Source organism: Ochotona princeps, chromosome 1, assembly GCF_030435755.1.
Source record: "Ochotona princeps isolate mOchPri1 chromosome 1, mOchPri1.hap1, whole genome shotgun sequence".
In the NCBI taxonomy this organism is placed as follows: Eukaryota; Metazoa; Chordata; class Mammalia; order Lagomorpha; family Ochotonidae; genus Ochotona; species Ochotona princeps.
In genome coordinates this window covers 129,381,395-129,404,687 of record NC_080832.1, presented here as the reverse complement: position 1 = coordinate 129,404,687, position 23,293 = coordinate 129,381,395, and the positions used below count along the sequence as shown (strand labels likewise).

Sequence of the window (23,293 nt, the reverse complement as noted above, 5' to 3'; positions counted from 1 at the left end):
AATAAATCAGTGAGCAAGTTACAAGGAGGAGAAAAAAAAAAGGTGTGTGTGTGGGAGAACAAGTTGGATCCCTCTTAGCTTATAGTCCACTCTGGGGACAGTAGACCGGGACTGAGAGGGGGACCTTTCCTACCACCTGCTGAGAGTGGCTGGCTCCTGGTCAATCTTCGGTTGAGGCCAACCCAGAGGTCTTCCTGCATTCTCAAGTAGCTTCCCCATTTCTAAAATATTATCTGACATTCTTTTCACGTGGTGCAATATCTTTAGTGCTTTAATGTGCATGCTTGAGTCAGGGTCTGTGTTTGTCTTTATTTTTTTATCTGAAAGATAAAGTGTCAGAAGGCAAGAGACAAAGATAGAGATTAGAGGTATAGAGGGATTTTTTTTTAACTACTGGTTCACTCTTCAGGGCCTGGGCCACAATAACGTCAGGAGCCAGAAAACCCTAGTGGTTCTACTATGTGGGTTGGCAGGAATTTAAATATGTGGGCATCCACCTGCTGTCTCTGGGTGTGCATTAGCGTGAATACAGATCAGACACACAAGCAGCACGTTATCACAGGCACTCTGATACGGGATGCAGGAAATCCTAAGTGCAATCTAACCCCAGCGCCGGCCCCAGGGTCTGTTCTAATTGAACTTTCTGGAATTAATAATTGTTCCATACTTTTTTTTCCCAGTGAATTTCTGACGACTGAGAGAAAGATGGAGAGCTGGAACCCTTACATATTGCTCATTTCTGTTTTGCTCTGTGTGTGCCTGTGTGTTGGACTGGAAAAGGAAACAATACTGGGTTTCTGTCCAGGTGAGGTGAAATCTGCGGTTTGGGAAATGTTAAGGTTTCCACACAGAAAAGAAACCTTGCAGATTTTAGCATTGGACAGGAGGAGCACTTCTGTGCAGCAGTGCCTGGATTCATAGAAGGGATGGCCAGGGGTGTGTGTTAGGGAGAGGCACCTGGGCGCAGACCTGTGAAAACCTCAAACCCTGTGGGGGGGGGGCGGTGCGCGACCCAGCAGTCCCCACCCTGAGTGGAGCTGGTTGGTGAATGGAGTCTCTTTTCTCCTATCTAGTCACCTCCGCGGACCTGACAGAACAAAGAACCACAAGGTCTGTGGTGAGCAGTGAGAGCTGACGCTTTTAGTCTGCCCAAAGTGGTTTTTCTCCTCTCCTACCTCATCCCTTAAAAATTGTTGTTGTTGATTTGTTTATTGCAGTGGCAGAGAAAGAGAGACAGAGAGACCTAACTGCCGGTTCGGCCCTCAAGTTCCTTGCACAAGTAGGACGGGGCCAGGTGAAGGCTAGCAGCCAGAAACTCAATTTGTTTTTCCAGGTGAGTGGCAGGGCCCCAAGTATTTGGGCTGGCAGCTGCCAGGCTGCGCGTCAGTGGGAAGCTGCAGTGAGGAAAGCAGCTTTCAGACCCACGAGTGTTCTTGTTCAGGTGACCCAGCTGCATTTCTCCCTGGGTTGGCATTAGCCATGGATACTTTTCTCTGGGCTTTCCTCGCTTGCCACGGAAGGCGCCCCTATTAACACAGCTCCTCCCCCTCTTCTGTTGTCTCCTTAGGGGAGCCTGTGAGCTTTCTGCCTCAGTTTCCTCCTAATGATACCCTGGGGACTAGTTGATGGCTGATAAATTGTGTTTCTCTTCCTAAAGCGGAGTACAGTAATATTGTAAACAGTCTCACTTCTATTCTTAGGAACGGCAGGTTTCCCGTCTTGGCTGCCTTGCCAAAGAGTTTCTGTATCCGGGCCAACTCTTCTTTCAGTAACACAGGACACGGTCTAAGCAGAATAGTAATGACAGTCCACAAATTCTACATAATCCCCCAAACAAGGACATTCAGTAACTGTAAAGTGAGGTCCAGAGAAGGCTAGTAGATGGTTAAAACATCAATTTATTATATCTGATCTGTACTGTGGCATTTTATTGAGGCTCAACAAATGAAAGCATAAACTCACAGACAGGAAGCAGTGAATAACAAAAACAGCTAACATCTTCTCGACATCACTTACCCTTAAGAAGGTTGTTTACTTCTGGGTTTACCTCCTAGTGTGTTTTAAAATACTCTTGCAAATCTCAGTTGACTTGAAATAGCTGTTCTGCCTCCCTTCCATCAAAGCCCCACCATGTGAGTACACAGGCTCAGTTATTTACAAGCCTTGTATCAGTCAAAGAGGATTTTTACATGCCTTAACCCCCTCCCCCAATCATCACCATTGAAAGATAGAATTAAATAAAATTAAACACTTTACATAGGTATTAAATCACTTGGGCAAGAATGATTGTCAGTCAGCAATCATCGATGAAGTGTAAATTCATCACGATGTGTGAAGTTTGTTTCTAAGAATGTTTGGTGGGAACCAGTCACCCCCCCCCTTTTTTTTTTTTTAAGATTTATTTATTTTAATTGCAAAGTCAGATATATAGAGGGAAGGAGAGACAGAGAGGAAGATTCTCCGTCTGTGATTCACACCCCAAGTGACCGCAATGGCCGGTGCTGCGTCGATTCAAAACCAGGAGCCCAGATCCTCTTCCAGGTCTCCCAGGTGGGTGCAGGGTCCCCAGGTTCCCAAGGCTTTAGGCTATTCTTGACTGCTTTCCCAGGCCACAAGCAGGGAGCTAGATAGGAAGTGGGGCTGCTTGGGATTAGAACCAGTGCCCATATGGGATCTTGGCGTGTTCAAGGTGAGGACTTTAGCTGCTAGGCCACATCGCTGGGCCCAACCAGTTCCTTCTTAAAAAGGGGGTTCAGCCGCAAACAAAGCAAAACAAAACAAAACCAAAACCCCAAAAAACCTATATGCCCTTTTGGAACTTTTAAAATCCTATAGGAAAGTAATCAGGTTATCTTTGCATCAGTTAACTGTTCGCAGATTTGTTTCATGACAGCCTTTTTTTTCTCAGCAATGCCTGGAAGCATGTTGTGGGGTCACAGCCTGGAAGGGGAGGGAGAAGGCCTGGCTTTGACCTCTGGCTTTTCCACAGCACTCCTCAAATGACTGTGAGCAAATCACAAACCTCTCAATATTTCAGTTTTCAAATTAGGAAAGTGAGGATGACAATGCCTGTCGCGATCTAGGATGTTTTCTGGATTACAGGATTATGGTAATGTGCTTCAAACAAGATGAAAAGTTATACCAACAAAAGGCATTATTACTGACCATAGAAAACTGTGTTGTATTAGCAAACGAATGTACAAGTACAGAGAGTTGTCCTAGCAATTTTTATTCAATTGTGCATTTAAGTCTACTTAATAGTCAGTACTCAGAGAAGGTTTAGAACATGTTGGATCCAGAAATCTCTCTGGTGATAACTGAACTTAACTCTCACGGTTTGCAGAGGATGGACCTGACACTCAATCAACCGATCAGTTCCAGAGAGTTAATATTAGAACCTCAGCTTCCCATTCAGTGACCGGCCTCATTGTCATGGGTTGCCTCAGTGAAAGATAAATCACAGTCCTGCGACATTTATGATTTAATTAAGAGACAAGACATAGCAAGGGACAGTCAAAACACAATACAACCCAGGGCAGAATTTCCAAGGTCAAAGGCTGTGACCAAAACTAACAAGGGCAAAGAGTGTTCCGGGCAGAGTAGGCCAACAGCCAAGCTGGATCAAAGCAACAACCGGAGTCGCTGTCTTCAAGAACGCACAGCACAAACTGTACTGGGCTTGGGTAACGCAGGAGCAAGAAAGAAGCAGCTGAGTTCCCAAAGGAAGCTGGCGATGACAGCAGCACACTGAATCTCTAGCAACAGTCTGAACGATTGGGCATTATGGTTTCGGCGAAATTCAAATTCCATGACGGGTCTGGAATCTTTGCAGGATGAGAACAATAGACGATGTCATCTGACTGTGGCAAGTTCATTTTATTTATTTATTTATTTATTTATTTATTTATTTATTTATTTATTTGGAGACAGAAGCTGGGAACAAAAACCAACACCCAGTAAGAAAGGGAAAGCACGAATCTGCATGGATCTCCCACGGCTGACCCCCTCCACATCCCCAGAACTCCCTGCCTCCCGGTCAGCTCAGCTTGGCCTTCCTTCTGGAACCTTCTGCTAACTGACAGGCCAGCACTTTCTGGAGTTAATTGCAAAGTTTACCTGTTCCACTGAGCTGGGTGCTTCTCCCTAAAGGATGTCAAGGCATGGAGAAGGCATCCTCCCCCATCCACCCTGTCCTCTAAGAGGTAAGAGAAGTGCTTTGAGCAGTTAAAGACTCAATAGGAAGCACAATGAGGAGGTACCTCAGGGCCTTGCCAAGATGGCGGGCAGAGAGTTCATCTGAAGACGGCCACTTCCTCAGCAGGAAAGACTTTCACTCGCCCAGGAGGCCAATCCATTTTGCTCTTCAGGAGAACTAGCATACATTACCCACATCTTTGGAAAATGAGCTAGATCCTTCTTTTGCCCTGCCCTGAGGAACCAACTCACAGCTGGTTTTTTTTACACCTGGTTCGCAGGAAAGTTTGCAAGACCAGTCTGGAGGGTTAGGGAGCAAGGTAATGGGCTCAAAAAACAAAACAAAAGAAAAACCTTATCTTCGTTCTTGCATATTTGCCCTGGGACTCACAGCTCTGACAAAGTTACAGCAGGCTGGTTAAAAACCCTAACAAAGGGGTGTGTATGTGTGGCCATTTGGGGAGTAAAGCAACAGAGGCAGGATCTCCTTCTATCGCCTCCTCTCTGTAACTTTATTTTAAAGAAAATATTATTTTTATTGCAAAGTCTGATATGCAGAGAGGAGGAGAGACAGAGAGGAAGATTCTCCGTCTGATGATTCGCACCCCAAGTGACCGCAATGGCCAGTGCTGCGCCGATTCAAAACCAGGAGCCCAGATCCTCTTCCAGGTCTCCCAGGTGGGTACAGGGTCCCAAGGCTTTAGGCCATCCTTGACTGCTTTCCCAGGCCACAAGCAGGGAGCTAGATAGGAAGTGGGGCTGCTGGGATCAGAACCGGCGCCCACATGGGATCCTGGCGCATGCAAGGCGAGGACTTACCTCTAGGCTACTGTGCTGGACCCCTCTTGGTAATGTTCACATTTAGATAAGTGAGTTTTACAACAACAATCCTAACAATGTGGAGAAGCAGAAACCCCAGCTATTTAGGTCAGAAAGCTTCATAAAGATTTTGAGCACACCTTGTCAAGACATAACCATCAAGTCCGGGGGGGGGGGGTGGGGTGGTGGTGGCCGAGTCAGCACTTTCGGTGGGCCTCTCCCAGCAAATTGCACACGTGAACAAGCTGTACAACACGCAAGGATTTCACAAAGTTCCTGGAAACGGAATTCAAAGATCAGCTTATTATGGCACCAATGTTTTTTTCTTTGAAATTCACTGTATGGGTATTTAGGACATAAAAGGTCATTTAGTTTTCTATGATAAAATCATTTCATTCTAGAAAGCGTTCTGTTTTTGAAGAGGTAAAGTAATAATTCGGTGGCTTTTAGCAAAGGGATTTCATCTCCCGGGAGTCTACAGTGCCGAACAAGTCCTAAGCTAGGGTTAATGCTATTACATAATCCCTCCCTCAGGCGCTGGTCACCTGTGCTCCCACGTGGCAGAGACACGATGCTGAGCGCCACTCCCAACTGCCCTCCTGGAAGGTGACAAGGTCTCTCAGGGCGGGTCTGAGACCTTTTAACAAAGCCACAGGTATCTCTCTATAAGCTCTGCTGCAAATAAAACCCAACTTACTCAAGGTGTTTTTCTTTGAAGGACTTACTTTGAGGTCTGCGTTGTGGCAGAGTGGGGTAAGCTACCACCCACCTCGCGGGCATCCCATATGGGTGCTGAGCAATTCCTGGCAGGCTCCTCGACTTTCTATCAGGCCTGGGGAGAGCAGCGGAGGATGGTGCAAGTCCTTGGGACCCTGCACCCACTCCTGGCTCCGGCCTGGCCCAGCTTCGGCCTGCTGCGGACCATTTGGGGGGGGGGCGTGAATGTGCAGATGGAAGCCCTTTCTCTCTCTTTCGTGTTAACTCAAAAGAAATAAACACTTTTTTTTTTTTTTTTTAAATGATGCGAGTGGTTCCATAGGGGCGGCCCACCCCAGGAACGCCGACTCGGATGGCGGCTTCGCCTCCACCGCAAGGACCGCCTCGCCACGGGCAGGCCGGGCAGGCCGGGCGGAAGCTGGGCGCCGGAAGCTTCATCCGGGTCTCGCACGAGGGTGGCGGGCAGCCCTGGGACTGGGGTCGCGGCTCGCGTGCGCGCGTCCTCGCAGTCGGCCAGGTCGCCAGTGGAGCGGCGTGGTGGGCCCTTCTCGGGGTGTCTCGCCGTCTCGGTGTCTCAGAGCTCGGCCACTGCGCCCGTCCGCCCGAAGACGTTCCAACTTTGGCAAGGACGCGAAGCCCAAGGAGCGGGAAAGCGAGAGGCGTGAGTACGAGGGCGCGCCAGGCCTGGAACAAGATGGCTTCTAGAAGCCGGGCCAGGCCTAGCCTGCTCGGGGCGGCCGTCGAGGTCCCTACGGCGCGGGCGCGGACATGGGCCGGGCCCGCTGCGGGGAAGGGCGGGTGTTCCAGATGCTTCCTCGGTGGTCTGGGTCGTCGAGATGGCCCCCCTGGGTGCTGCTCAGCCCGCGTGCCGGGCACGGGTGGCCCGCGAGCCAGCGTGCAGGGGAGCAGGGGGCCGTGTGCGGGGCTCGGGAGCGGGGGGCCCTGTGTGGGGCTCGGGAGCGGGGGGCCCTGTATGGGGCTCGGGAGCGGGGAGCCGTGTGCGGGAAGCCCTGTGTGGGCCTCGGGAGCGGGAAGCCCTGTGTGGGCCTCGGGAGTGGGGTGGCCGTGTGTGGGGCACGGGAGCGAGGGGCCGTGTGCGGGGCACGGGAGCGAGGGGCCGTGTGCGGGGCACGGGAGCGGGGGGCCGTGTGCGGGAAGCCCTGTGCGGGGCTCGGGAGCGGGGGGGGGGCTGTGTGCGGGGCTCGGGAACGTGGGGCCGTGTGCGGGAAGCCCTGTGTGGGGCTCGGGAGCGGGGGGCCGTGTGCGGGAAGCCCTGTGTGGGGCACGGGAGCGGAGGGCCCTGTGCGGGGTTCAGGAGCGGGGGGGCCGTGTACGGGGCCCCCGCTGACCTCGCACCACCCCGCACGCCTGGGGCGCGCTCTGCCGCGAGGCCGTGTCCTGAGCTGACACCGGCGGCCCCGAGGATTCCTCCCGGAGCGTGGCCCAGTTTTCCCGGCCCCGCTGCGAGGCCTCCCCGCGCCGCCCCGCGGCTCCCCGGGCGGGCGGCGGGCGCGGGCGGGGAGGCCTCGCAGCGGGCCAATCCGAGCGGCCCCGGGCAGGGTGGCACGCGGGACACGTCCGAGCGTTTGCTGGCAGGGCCCGGGAGGAGGAGGCGGCGGGAGCGGGCGGGGCGCGGAGGGGGCGTGGCGCCGGGAGTGACAGGCGTCGCGGGGCAGGCTGGGAAGTGTAGTTCTCGGCTCCCGTGGCCATAGCCATTTTGTAGTCGGGGGACTACAACTTCCAGAAGATCGAGGGGACCCATTCTAAGGTGCCCCGGGAGTCGGCGGCTCTCCCCGGGGCCGGGCGTCCTGGGGCACTCGCACCCAGCAGCCCGGCTGCAGCCAGACGCGAGGGCAGGGACGCCGGGCCGGCGTGTGGCGGCCGTGGAGGTGAGCGGGCGAGCTGCGGGGGAAAAGGGGGTGAGGTGGAGCGACCGAGCGTGCCATGCATGGAGCTAGGGAGCTGCTCTCAATTCCGCGCCCGGGCTCGGCGTGGGAGCGCCGGCTGCGGGCCGGCGTGGAAAGGGGTCTGGACGGTCTCTCGGGCGCCGGGTCGCCGCGGCGTCGGGAGGGCCGAGGCCTGGGCCGGGCCGGTGGGCTGTGCAGGCGGCGGGCGCCCGGCGGCTCCGCTGTGGGAGTTTTCGGCTGGCGGCGTGCGGGGAATTGGCCGAGGAGCCCTAAGTTGTATAAAAGCAGAGTCCATTTAAAGTTGGGCTGGATAGCCTGTCTCTCATTGGTCCGGGGGCTTGGAAAAAAGACTCGGCGAGCCCTCGCTGTGGTGCTGCCGCCGCCGCCGCTGGAGTTGACTCTTCTCGCACTGCTGCTGCAGTACAAACGTGACTTCCAACATTTTTAAATTTATCTTTCCCTTTTCTTTTCCAAGATGTAACTACGGATCAGACACTAAGGACCTTCACGTTTCGCTGATGTAGTTTTTGGAGGAAAAAGGGGGGGAGCGAAGGGCGTCGGTTTTTTTTTTGTGTGTGTGTGTGTATGTGTTTCGGGGGAAATTTTCCATTATGAGTGTTTTACTAAAGTGAATTTTTTTGTTTGCTCCGTTCGTCTTTGGCTCTTTTTTTTTCCTTCCCAATTTCGGATTTATTTCAAGGCGAATCTGGCTTTGGGGGAAGAGGAAGAAAAGTCGGATTACAAGATCAACCACCACCAACAACAATAAAAACCACCAGGATATTTTTTTGCAAATTTCTGACGGCTTTAAATTCATGAAGCAATTGTCCCTTTTTGCAATCAGCATTTGGATCTCAGAATGAGCAAGGAAAGACCGAAGAGGAATATCATTCAGAAGAAATACGTAAGTGCTCCTCACAACACAGCCTTTACTTGCAGTTTTAAGCAATGGCTGTGAATGTCAAGTTTATAGCTAATTCTGCAGCCGAAGGGCTTCAAGCACAGCGTCCGATAAGGCTGTTTTCTCTTTTGAAGGAGGGCTGTCCAGGCAAAGTCTGCTTAGTTTGGTTGAAAAACCAGATTGGTGGAAGACACCTCAAGTGAATAAATTGACCTGGAATGACACAACCAGGATCTAGTTTTAGCTGAAAGGCACGGATCTTGGTGGAGCTGGGGCTGATGGGGGGCTGCAGTGAGCCAACTGAACTGTATTTGGGTGGATTTAGCCTTTACTGCACTTTGCATACAAATGTTCCCGAGTTGTTATTAATGGGATCCTGGAGGTGGTGTGAGGCGTGTGTGTGTGTGTGTGTGTGTGTCCAAGTTGCGGTCGCGGTCCGACGATGGCCATCTTCCTGTACTGGCCCATTGCATTCAGTGTATGTGGTCGTTCTCTGCTTTGCAACGTAACCCAGTTGGGAATCACGTTACAGCGAATGCATTTGTATGGGTTGACTTTAATAATGAGGCTGGTTTTGTTTAGAAAATTGGTGGTTTCCAGTTTTCAGGAAAACGATCCACGCTCGGGCTGATGTTGTTAAGTATGTATGCCTAGGCACATGGACATGACCACGGAGGGAAATGGTTTTGAATAGTTAAATTTGTTTTGTGCAGAGTACAGCTGTGGTTGGATTGGCATGGGGAGTGTTTTAGTTTTTGTGTGGTGTGCTGGTTTTTTTAAGTTTTGGGGGGAGGAAGGAGTGAGTGGGGACTAGGGACTGACCAAGTATGCACTCTAGTGATTGGCGATTAGCTAGCTGCACGCTCTACAGGGCTCCCCCACCCCCTAAGAGGCCCAATGAACATATATCAGGAAACATGTAGTATTATAAGAAAGTTTTATTTAAGTCGCATCAACCAACTGCTGTAAACATTTTCCCTTTCTGATCGGGTGCTGTGTGTAATGGGAGATGACCTTCGGGGAAGTGGTTCTGCAAAAAAAAATATTTAATGGAAATGCTGAATGTGACTTATAGAGGGTGATGCTAATCTAGACACGTAAACTTCAGCTACGAAGGAAACTAAGGTTAGATAATCAAGTCCAACTCAGAAAGCTGCTCCATAAAGAATTTAAGAATTAAAATGCATCCGCATTGCAGAGGGGTTGGGGAGAATGCGAAGGACTAGTTTAAACTCAGGCCATAGAAACTGCATGGAGGAACCTTGCCTCGGAGCATGGACGCCTTCCTGGGCGCATCTGTTTCCGATGCAGGCACAAAGCAAATGGGGTAGAACTTGGGCAAGACTCGCCCCTCTCCCCCCAATCCCGGACCTCGTTAAGTTGGAGCTCGTCGTGGGCCGAGCTTTTTTGTTGCTCGCGGTCAGTGGATCTGGTCGTGTCCGGCTGTCCAGCGGCCGGCTGGGGGTTAGGCGGCGGCCGCAGGAGGCAGAGCAGAGTTCACGTTCCCGGAGCGGAGCCCGGGTCCGGACGTGCCCCTGCGGGCTGCGGAAGGAGGGCGCGCTGGGGTCGAGGCGGGCCGGGCCGGCGCGGCCCTGTAGGGGGCGGGCTCCGGGCTCCGGGCTCCGGGCTCCTCGGCAGGCAGGGCGCTGGGCAGGGGCGGCGCGGCCCGCGGGGGCGAGCGGCTAGGCTGCAGCGGGCACCCCCCCACGGCCAGCAGGCTGAGCAGGGCGAGCAGGGCGAGCAGGGCGGCGCTGCGGCCCGGCCTGGCGGCTCGGGGCAGGCTGCGGAGCAACAGGTTAACCCGAGACGTCCGCGCCCCCTGCTCGCCGCGCCCCGGCCCTCCCCGCCACGCGCAGGGCCGCCCGCCCCTCCCTTTGCCCCCCTGCGGCTCCTGGTTCCTGGCCACTCCCGGCCCTTCTGTTGTCATTGTGACGTCACAAAAGGCCGGCCGCGGGTGGAACCTTCCTCCACCGTGACGTCAGAAGTCAGGCGGGAGGTTCCAGGCACTGCAGTACTTCTGGGGGAGGGGAGAGCGGGACGGCTGCGCGGGGCTGTCTCGGTAGAGGAGGAAGAGGAGGAAGATGCACTGGGCCTTGGCCTTCAGCCCTGCAGCACCGCGCCTCCCACCAGGTGAGCGCTTCCCATCAGGCTGCTCAGACCTTGCCGTGAGGTCACCTGGGTCCGGGGTGGGGAGGGAGGAACCTCCTCTGAAGGAATGTGTCTTGTTTGCTCCGTGGCAGTTCCACTGATGGTATTGTAATACTCCTGGGCTTCTTGTGCCCCTTACCAGTGCTAGTGGAAAGGAAGGAGACTCAATTCAGTGAAAGCTTTGCTACCTTGCGTTGGAGTGTGTGGGCAGGAAGCCGCCCTTCTGGGAGCCTTGTCAGTGCCCTGGTGGAGCTGTCACTCTGGCTGTGCCTAGGGAATGCAGTGTGGGCTAGGAAGCACTTGTCCTTGACCTGTACTTGGAAGAGCTCAGTACTTTCTGAGTTTGGGAATGTCTGGATGGAGTGCTTTTGAGCTGGAGGATAAGCTCGCGTGCTGGGTCAGCTCCGGTCTTGTTACTGGAAGGAGTCAGCCTCCACCTGTGCCACTTGGGAGGCAGTGAGACTATCACGTGTGTGAGACATGTCCATCAGGATGCTTCTCTATGTGTAAGATGGTGTTACGACTTGATCTGGTAAAGAGCACGCTGCTTACGATTGGTCTCCAAAGCCTTCCATGCCTGCCAAGTTGCCATTTAGTTTAATGCCTTAGGAAAGCAGAATTTTGGGGGAGGGGTATGATTGTGATGGCACGCTTCAGGGAGAAGTGATTGTTATATTTCTTATTAAATGACATTCTTAAGAAACTCATAAATTGCTAGATAATCCTGTCTTAATTGTGTTGGGCACAACTCCTGCTTCAGTACCTTGAATAACCAGAGACGTTTGCCTCTTAAAGTCCCAATCCACTTGGACAATAAAGACAGTTGCATGTTCTGCTTTGTGGATAATTTCGCCATTTCTGTTACACCACTGATTGGTTATTTCTGGGAAGAAAAACCGGCTAGCCAAGCATCACAACTATTTGTTGTTTTATAGCAGGTAGGAGTTTAATAACAAAGAAAATCTCTGTCTCATGAAGATAGCATGCAGTTAGAACATGGAGCTAACGTGAGAGCCGATGGCCACACTGTCTTCCAGGCCAGCTCGTGTGACCAAAGATTCTGAGTGCTTAATTTTCTGATCTACAAGTGCAGTTTGATTTAAAAAGCAGAGCAAGTTTATATCATGAGAAACAAAAGCCAGATTAATAGTTGCAGTTGCAAAATCTAAGGAAAAAAGAACTACACTGGTTGTGTTTCTAGGCTCAAGTTTCTGTATTCATTTCCTTCTGTTTTGAATACATGGTCCAATTGGATTGTTTTATGGTTTTGAGGGAAACGTTTTTGAAAGTTATCTAGCTGCTACCCCTTTGCCTTTCTTAGCTGTTAATATGGCTTTTCTTTTGCTGCTTTGTAGTAGTGGGAAGCCTTGGTGTAAGTCTAGGGAAGGAGAAAGTACTCTGTATAGAGAATATCGAGGGAATATTTGCCTTAAAGTGTGCCACAAACATTTTAAGATTGTAAGTAAATTAATATATAAAAAAAAAATCCAAGTTGGTTATTAGCCCTTGGATGATTGGCTCTTCATAGCCATGATCCAAGATAGCCAGCTGGGATTGCCTGGTATCTAGAAGGGAGAATGAGTGTTCCTCCATGGGAGGTTCAACCAGTTCCTGTTCCTAGCCGAAGGCTGTCTTGGAAGTGACCTCAGCTCAAGTGGTAACATACATGCTACGCCAAGGGTCATAGACTTTGCACCCTCAGGAGCTTTTCTGATAAAGAATGGGTGTCTGTAACATTCAAAATAGAACTGTTTTCCGCTTTTTCTTTCAAAGAGGACATGGGAAATGCATCTTACCTTAAAACACTTGGTAAAAGGCCAGATTGTAGTATTTCTAAGTGAGTTTGTCCTTGGTTATGCTCGTTGCATCTTAAAGTCCTCGTGCTAGTGGTATAAGTCTTCTGTGGTTGGGCAGGAGTGGACCCCCATTGCTGTAGGGAGTCTGCTGGCCTCGGGGTGGCTGGTCACCCTGCCTGGGGATCTCAGCTGGTGGGTAGCTCTGGGCTGGGCCTTTGTCCCCTTTGGCTCCCACCCAGAAGGCTTTGCCAAGTGTCAGTTGTTTGTTCCCAAATCTGGTTATTCCAGTTGGGCTTATTATTGTAATTACAGTTAAATATTATGTAAGCCTTGAAATTAGTTTGAAGAGTTGGTTTCTGTGAAAAGTATGGTGAAAGTTTTGAGGAAGATGATACAAGACAATTTAAAAAAAAAGAGGCTGTTAACTATGATCTCGACACTTAAAAAACATTGTGTGAAAAACACGTAAGGATCCTTCATATATTGGTTATACTGGTGTTCCCTTTTAAGAGCCATCTATGCACAGATTTCCTTCTTAGTAATCAAAGAAGCGTAATGTGAACAAGAACTGTCAAGACTACTCAGAATTAAGGCTAGAACTTGTGTCCAGAAATTTGCACATCAGAGTATGTTTATGTGTTGAAATTCAGAACACAGTGCTACAGAATGGTCTATATGATTGATGATTTTTTTTGCCCAGCATAATTTGTTTTTATTAGCTGATCAACTTCTAGTCTCTTACCTGTGACAAGAGTTCTGTTAACTTAATCTCCAAGTTCTGTAGTAGACTCCCGATGTCATTCGTGCCACGTGGTTTAGAGCAGGCCCACTGAGGCGGCAAGCATTACTTTTAGAGTTAAAAACAATTGCTTTTCACTGGATGGCTGGAAGCCTCAAAGATTATGGAGTTTACATTTAATTCATGGAGTCCAGAAGCTTGTAGTCTGTAATTCAGCCACTTAAACAATATTGTCCTACTTAAGATATTGCTGAAGGTCTGTTGCACTACAAATCCTTCAGTTACTGTTAATGAAAATGAGCAAAATCTCACCGTCCTAGTTGGAATTGAGTCTCTTGCGGTAACTGTCGTGTGTATTTCTGTGCCGTATTAACACAGGCCTTTCTTGCTAGCCTCTCGGCCTGTTTGGTTCCGTTTGTCCGCCAAGCCTTTCCTGGATTTGCCCCCTTGCTGCAGACTTCCCGGCAGGCAGGTGGGAGCTCTGGCTGCTTTTCCTCTCTGACGTCATTTGTGAGCTTTCCTTTTCCTTTTCTGCAGTTTCGGCGAGTGAGGGTTTCTCATTATTGAAGTTTTACTATTTCTTGGGCTATCAGTAAATTCTGTAGTCCTCTGGCCAGCCCATCCAGCCTCTCATTTAATTCGGTTTCAGAATAAAATCATTAAAAATGAAGTTTACCCCTCTAAGGAAGCCACCTACAGTTTGGCTTTTGGTGGAGTAATTCTGCCTGCTGCTAGGACTTCCTGTTCGCATTGTTTCTTGGCAGGTGGCTTTTACCGTTCTTGCTCTTGTAGAGTCAGAATGGGATCAGAAGGGCCTATGTTTCATAGAAGCAGTGGTTGTCTCCAAAAGCACTTGCTAGGTGAGCAGTAAAGTTAGGCTTGTGATCCTGGGTCCCTGGGTTTCTTTCCATTTCTGCCACAGTTTTGCCATAGATGTCATGGTGGTGAGGATGCTACCCGTGTCTCCTGGGATTCTCATTATACTACTTGTAGGAATGTGCCGGAAGAACTTGGATGGTAGGACATCTGTTAAGCCTGCCACAAAACACTTGTCCCACCTTTTTTTTTTTGAAGTTTATTAATTTTAAAGAACAATGAAGATGGCCCTCCCCACACATAAACCCACGTGGGTTTGCGTTGGAGGGGAACCAAGACAGAAGTCTACCATCCACTGGTTTACTGCTGCTTGTGACAGGTGTGGCCAGGCTAAGCCATAGGCCAGGCCTAAGCCAGGACCCAGAACTCCATCTGGTTCTCCCACCCTGGGCAGGAACCCAGTTACTTGGGCAGTGATTTGCTCCCTTCCATTGACAGGAACCTCTGCTTCAAATCCAGCTGGTTGTGTACCAGAGGGTACAGGTATCCCAAGCAGCAGTGTAACCCACCACACCACATGTGAAAACTCAAGTCAGTTCTGTAATAACCACCCACGTCTCTGGTTTTCATAGCGAGTTCACATGAGAAAAGCACCGTTGAGTCCATTTTACAGAAGAGTAACCCAAGATGAATACACTGGCCAGATGTTTAAAGGCTGTGTTTCCTCCCCACTTGTTTTTTTTTTTTTTTTTTTTTTTTAAAGATTTATTCATTTTATTACAGCCAGATATATACAGAGGAGAGACAGAGAGGAAGATCTTCCGTCCGATGATTCACTCCCCAAGTGAGCCGCAACGGGCCGATGCGCGCCGATCCGAAGCCGGGAACCTGGAACCTCTTCCGGGTCTCCCACGCGGGTGCAGTGTCCCAATGCATTGGGCCGTCCTCAGCTGCTTTCCCAGGCCACAAGCAGGGAGCTGGATGGGAAGTGGAGCTGCCGGGATTAGAACCGGCGCCCATATGGGATCCCGGGGCTTTCAAGGTGAGGACTTTAGCCGCTAGGCCACGCCGCCGGGCCCTCCTCCCCACTTGTTTAGAAGGGGAGGAAATATCTTCAGAGGGGCTGTTGGTGGCCTGCAGAAAGTTGGGGAAGTGAGGGCAGAATTGTCAGTCTCCAAGAATAGGAGGGTGTCAGTGTCCAACACGTGCTTGTGGAGCTACCCCTTATCCCCTGTTGGCTGAGCTAGATCCCAGGACCCCTTGGGGCTGCTAGTTTTATGCTATACTTTTACTCCTGAGTGCACCTCAGGGCCATCATAGGCTGCAGAGAGGTTCTCCTGGCTTTCCGTAACTGGCTTGGGTTTTCCAGTGCTGCGATGAAGTTGGCTTCAGTACTGATTTTGCTGCTCAGGGGCCATGGAGTGCTGGGAAACATCATTTGCCCTCATGCTCATGAGGGGCTTTGCCGTCCATTAAGCAAAGGGTGTCCAGATGTGTGAATCAGGCAATGTGAGTGATGGGGACATTCCACGTGAGTACTTCTGTGTTCCCTGGTTTAGAGCAAAGAGGAATCCGCTGGTGGCAGTCCTTGAGTGCTAGCTGAACGGTCTGGATTGGGTTTTAGATTCTGATTCTGTCAAGTTGAAGTTCTGTCAAGCTCCTCCGGGAAGCAGGAAGTTTTTGAGCATTGGTGACGGTGAATCCTGGAAGGTGAAATAGGTAGCCATAGTTTGCCCCTCCTTACTTCCAGTATAGCTTTTTATGCACACATGATTTGTTGAATGAGTGTTGATCTGAGGGATGGGCTGCCTCTCTCTAGTTGTAGACCTCGCTGGACGCCCCAGCAGCCCAGCTTTGGTTTCTCTAGTGACTGAATAAGCCCGGAGGATGTGGGAGACCTTTTGGCGCCTGTTTTATTGCTGTCTTATAAAATCTGGGCGGTTCTTTCTCCATTATTTTTTAACTACCATTTTGATGAGGGCTTGGTCTATAATGGTCGAGTGTATTATCTCTTGGTTCTCATTTCTGCCAGCTGGTAAAGTATTTGGTGCCTGTGGGGGCAGGTGCAGGTGCCAAGAGGAAATGAGAAGGGGTTAGGACTAAACACGTGCTGCTCCTGTTTGTTCCTTCCCTAGGTTTTCAGAAAGGGTCTGAATGAAAGCTGATTCTATCATGTAGTAGTTTTGTGCTTTGTGTGTGTGCCTTACCACAACTGCCAGTAGTTCAATAGTTCATGGGCTTCAGGAATGGAGTGCTTCAGATTTAGACAGGCTGGTTTTGAGTATACGGGTGGAAGACAAGGTTGAAAATATGAGCCGCATTGAAATTTGGCTGTGTGACCCTGGGAAAGCCACAAAACCTTGCTTAGCTGCTGCTTCTGAAAAATGCACTCCTCGCCCTTCAAGCTTATTGCTGGGAGAACTGATGAGGTTTTGAATTGAAAACACTGTAAACTGCCCATTCCTGCAAAAATGCCAAGGGAATTATTATGCAACTGGAAATCAACAATCTGGAGATATCATTGAGCTTGCTGTGACTTTTCCTGACTCATATCAATGAATGTGGTGAATTCTGCACTTGGGATCTTAATAAATGGAGAGACTAGCTAGCAAGAGATGTGCTTTGGGAGACAGGGCAGGGCTTTAAAGATTAGCAGGTGTTGTAATCACCTGTATTACATCCAGAATTGATTGTTGATCTCTGCTCTCTGAGCCAGCCATGCATATCTGGGTGGTGAGTCGGAAAGGTGGGCTAGACTGAAAATCTTAAGTGGCACTCATCTATACGCAGACAGTTAAACGTGATCTTGAAGGGCAATCCATGAAGAAATTGAGACTCTGATCACAACCTTTTGTGGGTCCCTGTCTAACCAGGTATGTGTTTAGCACAGCATAAGAAACCCTTTTGGCTCTAAGCTGGACTTAACCTGCCCCCAGTCTCATCTCCACATCCTTGCTCCAGCTGAGTGTGTCTTTGCCTTGGTAAACTGGTTGCCAGTGCATTTTGGCTCTGTCTCAGATGTCCAGCAGAGCCCAGCTCCTCCAACATGCCCACTGGGTTCCTCACACATAGTTCTTGCTACAGGTGTGTGTTTGCAGGTCTGTCTGTCTCTCTCTCTCAACTCCTGAAAAATAAAGTGTCAGTTTGTTAATACATCACAGGTTATTGTTATTGTGTAGTATACAGAGAGGAAATTAAAACTTTGGGTAGATATTTTTAAATTTTTTAAAGATTTATTTTTATTGCAAAGTCAGATAGAGAGGGAGGCAGAAAGATCTTCCAGGTGACCACAATAGCCAGTGCTGCACTGATCCGAAGCCAGGAGCCAGGAACTTCCTCAGGTCTCCCACACGGGTGCAGGGACCCAAGGCTTTGGGCCGTCCTCGGCTGCTTTCCCAGGCCACAAGCTGGGAACTGGGTGGGAAGCGGAACTGCTGGGATTAGAACTGGCACCCATATGGGATCCCCGAGTGTTCAGAGCGAGGACTTTAGTCACTAGGTCACTGTGCTGGGCCCAAGGGTAGAGATTTTAAAGTACTAACAAGGAGTGGATGTTTAGCTGAGCAGTCCCTGTGTTTGAGTCCTGGGCTGCGGCCTGTGCCCACCTTTGTACTGATGCAGACCCAGGAAGGCCGTGGTGACTGGCTCCTGGTGCACTCCCCATCCTCCTTACCCGCCGGGTGCTAGACCCGAATTGTCTGCCTTGCATGCTGTTTGGGGAATAAATTGACAGATGAGAACTGTCTGGTTGATTTCTGGCTCTGTTAAGTAAATGGAAGGAAAAACTACCTGATGGTAGGAAGGGACTAAAAAGATTGAGCTAATTAAAATATCAGGCACTGACTATATAGCTGAGAGTCCCAGAGAATGAAGCACTGTAGAGCCAGAGGTCACATTGTAACACAATTGGGGCATGAAATCCAGCTCCCTGCTACTGCACCTGGGAAAGTTGCAGAAGGTGGCCCCAGCACCAGCACTGGTGGAAGGCCTGGATGGACTCCGGGCTCCTGGCTTTGGCTTGGCCCTGTCCTGGTCATTGGAGCCATTTGGGGAGTGAACTAGGAGATGGAATATCTCTCTCCTCTCTGGTTTACCTTTCAAATGAGTAAGTTTAAAAGAAGGGGAAGAAGGGCCTGGTGCAGTAGCCTAGTGGCTAAAGTTCTTACCTTGTATGTGCCAGGATCCCATGTGGGTGCCAGCTCATGTCCTGGCTGCCCACTCCCCTTCCGGTTCCCTGCTGGTGGCCTGAGAAAGCAGTTGAGGACAGCCCAAAGCCTTGGGACCCTGCACCCGCATGGGAGACCTGGAAGAAGCTTCTAGCTCCTGGCTGTTGTGGTCACTTGGGGAGTGAACCATTGGATGGAAAATCTGTCTTTCCTCTCGGTAAATCTGACTTTCCAATAAGAATAAATAAGCCTTTTAAAAAAAAACAGAAGGGGGAGAAAGGATGGTGGTAGTACAGCAGGACCCAATATTATGGCACAGTGGATTTAAAACCTCTGTCTATGACGTCAGCGTTTTGTATGTGTGTGTGTGAGTCTGGCCGCGCTGCTCCTGATCCAACCTCCTGGGAGAGGGGCAGCTGATGTCCCAGGTCATAGGTTTCTGCCGTCACTGCGGGCTGCCCAGATGGAATTCTTGGCTCCTGACTGAGGCCTGAGCCTGGCTTATGTGTTGTGAACTACTTTCACTGTTCCTCTGATTTTGAATGAATAGGTGGTGGTTTTGTAAGTGCAGCTGTGACATGAGGCCAGGACTCCAGGCTGGGATATGAGTGACTTTGGTGGTGTTTCAGCCTCCTAGCCCTTAGCCCAAACTGAGTGTGGGCCTGTATACATTTTTTTTTTTTTTAGAGGGAGTGAAGGAGAGAGAGGGAAATTCATTCCTCAAACAGCTGCAGTGGCCAGAGCTGATCTTATCTACAGCTGGGAGCTAGAATCTTCTTCTGGGATCCCCACATGGATGCAGGGGCCCGAGGCCCTGGCCCATCCTCCACTGCTTCCCCAGGTCATAAATTGATGGATTAGAAGTGGAGCAGCTGGGACACGAATCAGTGCCAATGTGGGATGACAGCATTGCAGTTGGAGGATTAGTATGCAGTGACACCGAGTCAGCGCTAACCTGTATAAATGTATAATTGCAATTAAAAAATATTTATAGAATACCTTATATTGTGAGGACATGGAGATGGTTAAGCAATAAAGATGACCTAGAATCCCATGGCTTCCGTCATTTCAGCTTGTTAATGCTTTTACGGTTACCATCGTCCTTCTGGGCTGTGGCTTGGAAGACTGTTCGGTTACATACAAGTACTGTTATTTTTTTTTAAAGACTTATTTATTTTTATTGGAAAGTCAGATATACAGAGAGGAGACAGAAAGATCTTCCATCCACTGGTTTACTGTCCAAGTGGCTGCAGTGGCCAGGGCTGAGCTGATCCGAAGTTAGGAGCCTCTTCCTGGTCTCCCATGGGGCGTGCAGGGTCTCAAGGTTTTGGGCCATCCTTGACTGCTTTCCCAGGCCACAAGCAGGGAGCTGGATGGGAACCTGTGCCCATGAGGGATCCCGGTGCATTCAGGGTGAGGACTTTAGTCACTAGGCCACCATGCCGGGCCCACAACTGGTGTGTTTTATTGCTCGCCATGTTCTGGCTCTGTGTTTAGTGTTTGGAAATATGGTTGTGTTCCTGATAAGATCATTTGTTGTTTCTAGTTAGTAGCAAAGATGAAGACTGAACACAGAGAGTTCCTGTTGTAGAGTTCCACTGAGATGAGGGTCATGGCGGTGATTCCATATTGAGTAAGTCACTTTGACTGAGTCTCAGTTTATTTGCCCAAGTCTCGCCTAGGGAGATTGAGACCTTTGTAACTGGTCTCTCCAATTGAGGTAGAATTTAATATGTGAAGTCCTGCAAGTTTTTGTGGCAGAAATCTCCATGAACAGTGTTGAAGAGAAATAAGAAATAAGCATTTCTAGGCCATCTTTGTGAATTGTTACAACATATTCTGATTGTCTGAAGAAGAGGACAGAAACTAAAATCCTAGCGATGTGTAGCGCTTTCTGTCCTGGAAACTGCAGTCCGAAGCTTGACACTCAGGAGGCAGCCTGTTGGGTGATGGTTTCCTTCCGTTGTGAGGTGACGTGTCCTGGTGTGGAGGGGAAGCAGTGTGATTTATTTATTTTGATTGCTGGTTCACTCTCCAAATGGACACAATGGGCAAAGCTGAGCCAATCCGAAGTCAGGAGCCAGAAGCCTCTTTCGGGTGTAGGGTCCCAAGGCTTTGGGCCGTCCTCGACTGCTTTCCCAGGCCAAGGCAGGGAGCTGGATGGGAAGTGGGCCAGCTGGGACATGAGCTGGCACCATATGAGATCCCAGTCCCTGCACGGCTAGGCTACTGCGCCAGGCCCACGGGGGTGATTTTTGTAGTGTTGGACAGTATACTTTTCCAAAGAGTCCTATTTTTCTTCTCTCTCTCTCTTTTTTTTTTTTTTTTTGCCTTCTTTGTCATTCTGCTGTCAAGATATATCCTCTGCACTAACTGCTTGTTGGTTTCACCCAGATTGCCCCCTTTCCCGTCTGTATGCTGCCCAGAGCGTTATAGAGGCACTTGTTCTGCTTTTAGCTTGTAATGACTTGATGTTGGAGGATGAAAGAGCCAACGTGAATAGAAAGCATTGCTAAGAATTCATGGTCTCGAGTCCCAGTTAAATTGGTAGCACATGGTTTTCCTCTGCCCAAAGGGCTTTGGGAGTGCTGTCTTGCTGGAGATGTGACACCACAAAACTCGGGCCTGCACAGTTGCCATGTGACTCCTTTCACAGTCACAGTCTTTGAGAGCCAAACGAGTGGTGGACTTGGGTTCTTTTGGAGATGATGGAATGGTTAGTAGCAATTTGATTTTGGAGGAGTGGGGTTCGGATAAAGGACCACATAGTGTTGTTTCTTTGCTTTTTTGAAAAAATTCTTGAAAGTCAGAGTCATAGAGAAAGGGAGAGGTCGGGAAGGTCCTCCTTTGGTTCGCTCCCTGGAGGGCCACAGTGGCTGGGGCTGGGACATTCCAGAACCACGAGGCAGGAGCATCTTCCAGATATCCCACTTGGGTAACAGGAACCCGATAATTGGGCTATCTTCTGCTACTTTTCCTAGGCCACTGGCAGGGAAGTTGGCTTGGAAGTAGAGCCGCTGGACTCAGAGCAATGGCCCTGAGGGACACCAGGGCCAGGGGAGGTGGCTTTATTTCCCGGGCCACACCTCCCCATCCAGGAAGGACCACCACCTTTTTGCATTAAAAAAAGTTTTTTTTTTTTTTTTTTTTTTTTTTTTTTTTTTTAAATAATGATTTATGGGCCTGGCTTGGTGGCCTAGCAGCTAAAGTCCTCTCCTTGAATGTGCCAAGATCCCATATGGGCACCAGTTCTAATCCCGTATGCTCCACTTTCCATCCAGCTCCCTGCCTGTGGCCTGGGAAGGCAATCGAGACGGCACAAATCTTGAGACCATGCAGCCATGTGGGAGACCCAGAGGCGGTTCTAGGCTCCTGGCTTCAGATCAGCACAGCTCCAGCTAGCTAATGCAGCCGCTTGGGGAGTAAATCTATGGACGGAAGAGCTCCCTGTCTCTCCTTCTCTCTGTATATCTGACTGTCCAATAAAAACAAAATAAATCATTCTTTTTTAAAAGACTCATTTATTTTTACTGCAAAGTCAGACAGGAGGAGAGACAGAGAGGAAGATTCTCCGTCTGACGATTCACTCCCCAAGTGACCGCAACAGCCGGTACTGCACCAATCCAAAGCTGGGAGCCAGAAACTTCCCTCAGGTCTCCCACACAGTTGCAGGGTCCCAAGGCCTTTGGCTGTCCTTGACTGCCTTCCCAGACCACAAGCAGGGAGCTGGGAAATGCAGCAGCCAGGACATAAACTGGCACCCATATGGGATCTGTGTGTGTGCAAGGCAAGGACTTTAGCCACTAGGCTAGCACGCCAGGCCCAAAAGTGTGTGCATTTTTAAGGATTTGTTCAGTTATTTGAAAGGCAGCATTACGGAGAAAGAAGCTCCATGTTTCTAAGTTGGGAGGAGAGAAGCAGCGGCCCCATCTTGGTGAACTGTGTGGTATAGCTGAGCACCAGCTCTCACCCTTTCCAGAGGTCTGCTAATGGGTTTCTTTTGTTTTATATATACTCTTCATTGTTCAAAAAAAAAAAAAAAAAAAAAGGCATAAGGCCATAGAGGCTATGGTGAGTTGTCTATCTAGGAATAACTAACTTTTGCACTTCCTAAGTGCGGAGTGACAGGTTAAAATACTAGCAACTGAGCAGTTGTCCTTTAAAACTCAGTATTGTTTTCACTGAGCAGCTTTTGAAAACTTGACCTAAAACTTAGACCAAAGATGAATTTTGCTGAGTAAGATTGGTACTGACACCCCGACAGCACTTTTAATCTGAAAGAATCTTAAAGATATGAAAGCTATCCCAGAGGCGATTACATCCTGGAGTGCTGGAGATCAGATAGTGGTTTTCCAAGCCAATGTCGTTTATCATGTTTTTGCACAGTACAGGGACACAGCAAGGATCTGGATTTAATAATGAACTTGTGAAATGGAGTTACTTTAGCGAGAGCTATGGGTGGATATTAATGCATGATGTAGTGTTCTGTGTCTTCAGAAATGATTTCAGATCCTTGTTGTGGATTGTAGCCCTCAGAAGTATAGCTGTGATTCCAAGGCATTGTTGTTTCCACCTTGCTAGAAGCTGCAAGGTGGTTGGTAGGTAGAGTGGAAAGAAACCTCCTTTAAGTAAAAAATACACTTGACTTGCCTGGCTGCTAGAGTATCTGAGCCATGGACCAAGTCGTGGTGGAAGAGTTTGGGGAATACTCCACTCCCCTTCACTTCAGTTCACGATCAACACCATCAGTTCTGCAGGAGCTCCTGCCCTTACTATGAGCTTGTACAGTGTCCCATTCTACCAAGTTCTTGCCTTGATGCACTAAGGATTGCAGTGCTGCCCACACGACTCCGTTTGAGATAAATCAAGACTTTTATGATGCTGTGAAAATGGATTTTCTCTGGCCCTGGTAAGCTGGAAGCACTGGGAGAAGGGGAAAATGGGTCTGACTTGGAAATATCTCAAGTTGAAGAGTGACAGTTTTCCTGTTTCCTTCTGATCCTCCTCCTTGCTCTCATTAAATGATGCAGTTGTTCCAGTGCTGACATACCCTAAGAGGTAGAAATGCGTTTTCTGCTCCACTAGCCTCT

The 23,293-nt window shown here is 49.6% G+C and overlaps 1 protein-coding gene across 5 annotated transcripts in view; it reads left to right on the top strand.

Moving 5' to 3' along the window:
• Positions 1-6,253: 6,253 nt before the first annotated feature.
• Positions 6,254-23,293, top strand: part of JARID2 (jumonji and AT-rich interaction domain containing 2) — a 223,002-nt gene continuing 205,962 nt past the window's right edge. Inside the window, exons 1-2 of one of the 5 annotated variants that reach the window (XM_058667827.1) lie at positions 6,254-6,391; positions 8,338-8,541. In XM_058667827.1, coding sequence (XP_058523810.1) covers positions 8,497-8,541 — 45 coding nt within the window. In that variant the 5' untranslated portion in view covers positions 6,254-6,391; positions 8,338-8,496. Of the gene's footprint in view, positions 6,392-7,431; positions 7,620-7,954; positions 8,542-10,614; positions 10,669-23,293 lie in introns of those variants that run through there. The other 4 variants (XM_058667817.1, XM_058667835.1, XM_004593105.4 and 1 more) reach the window with 4 other exon arrangements.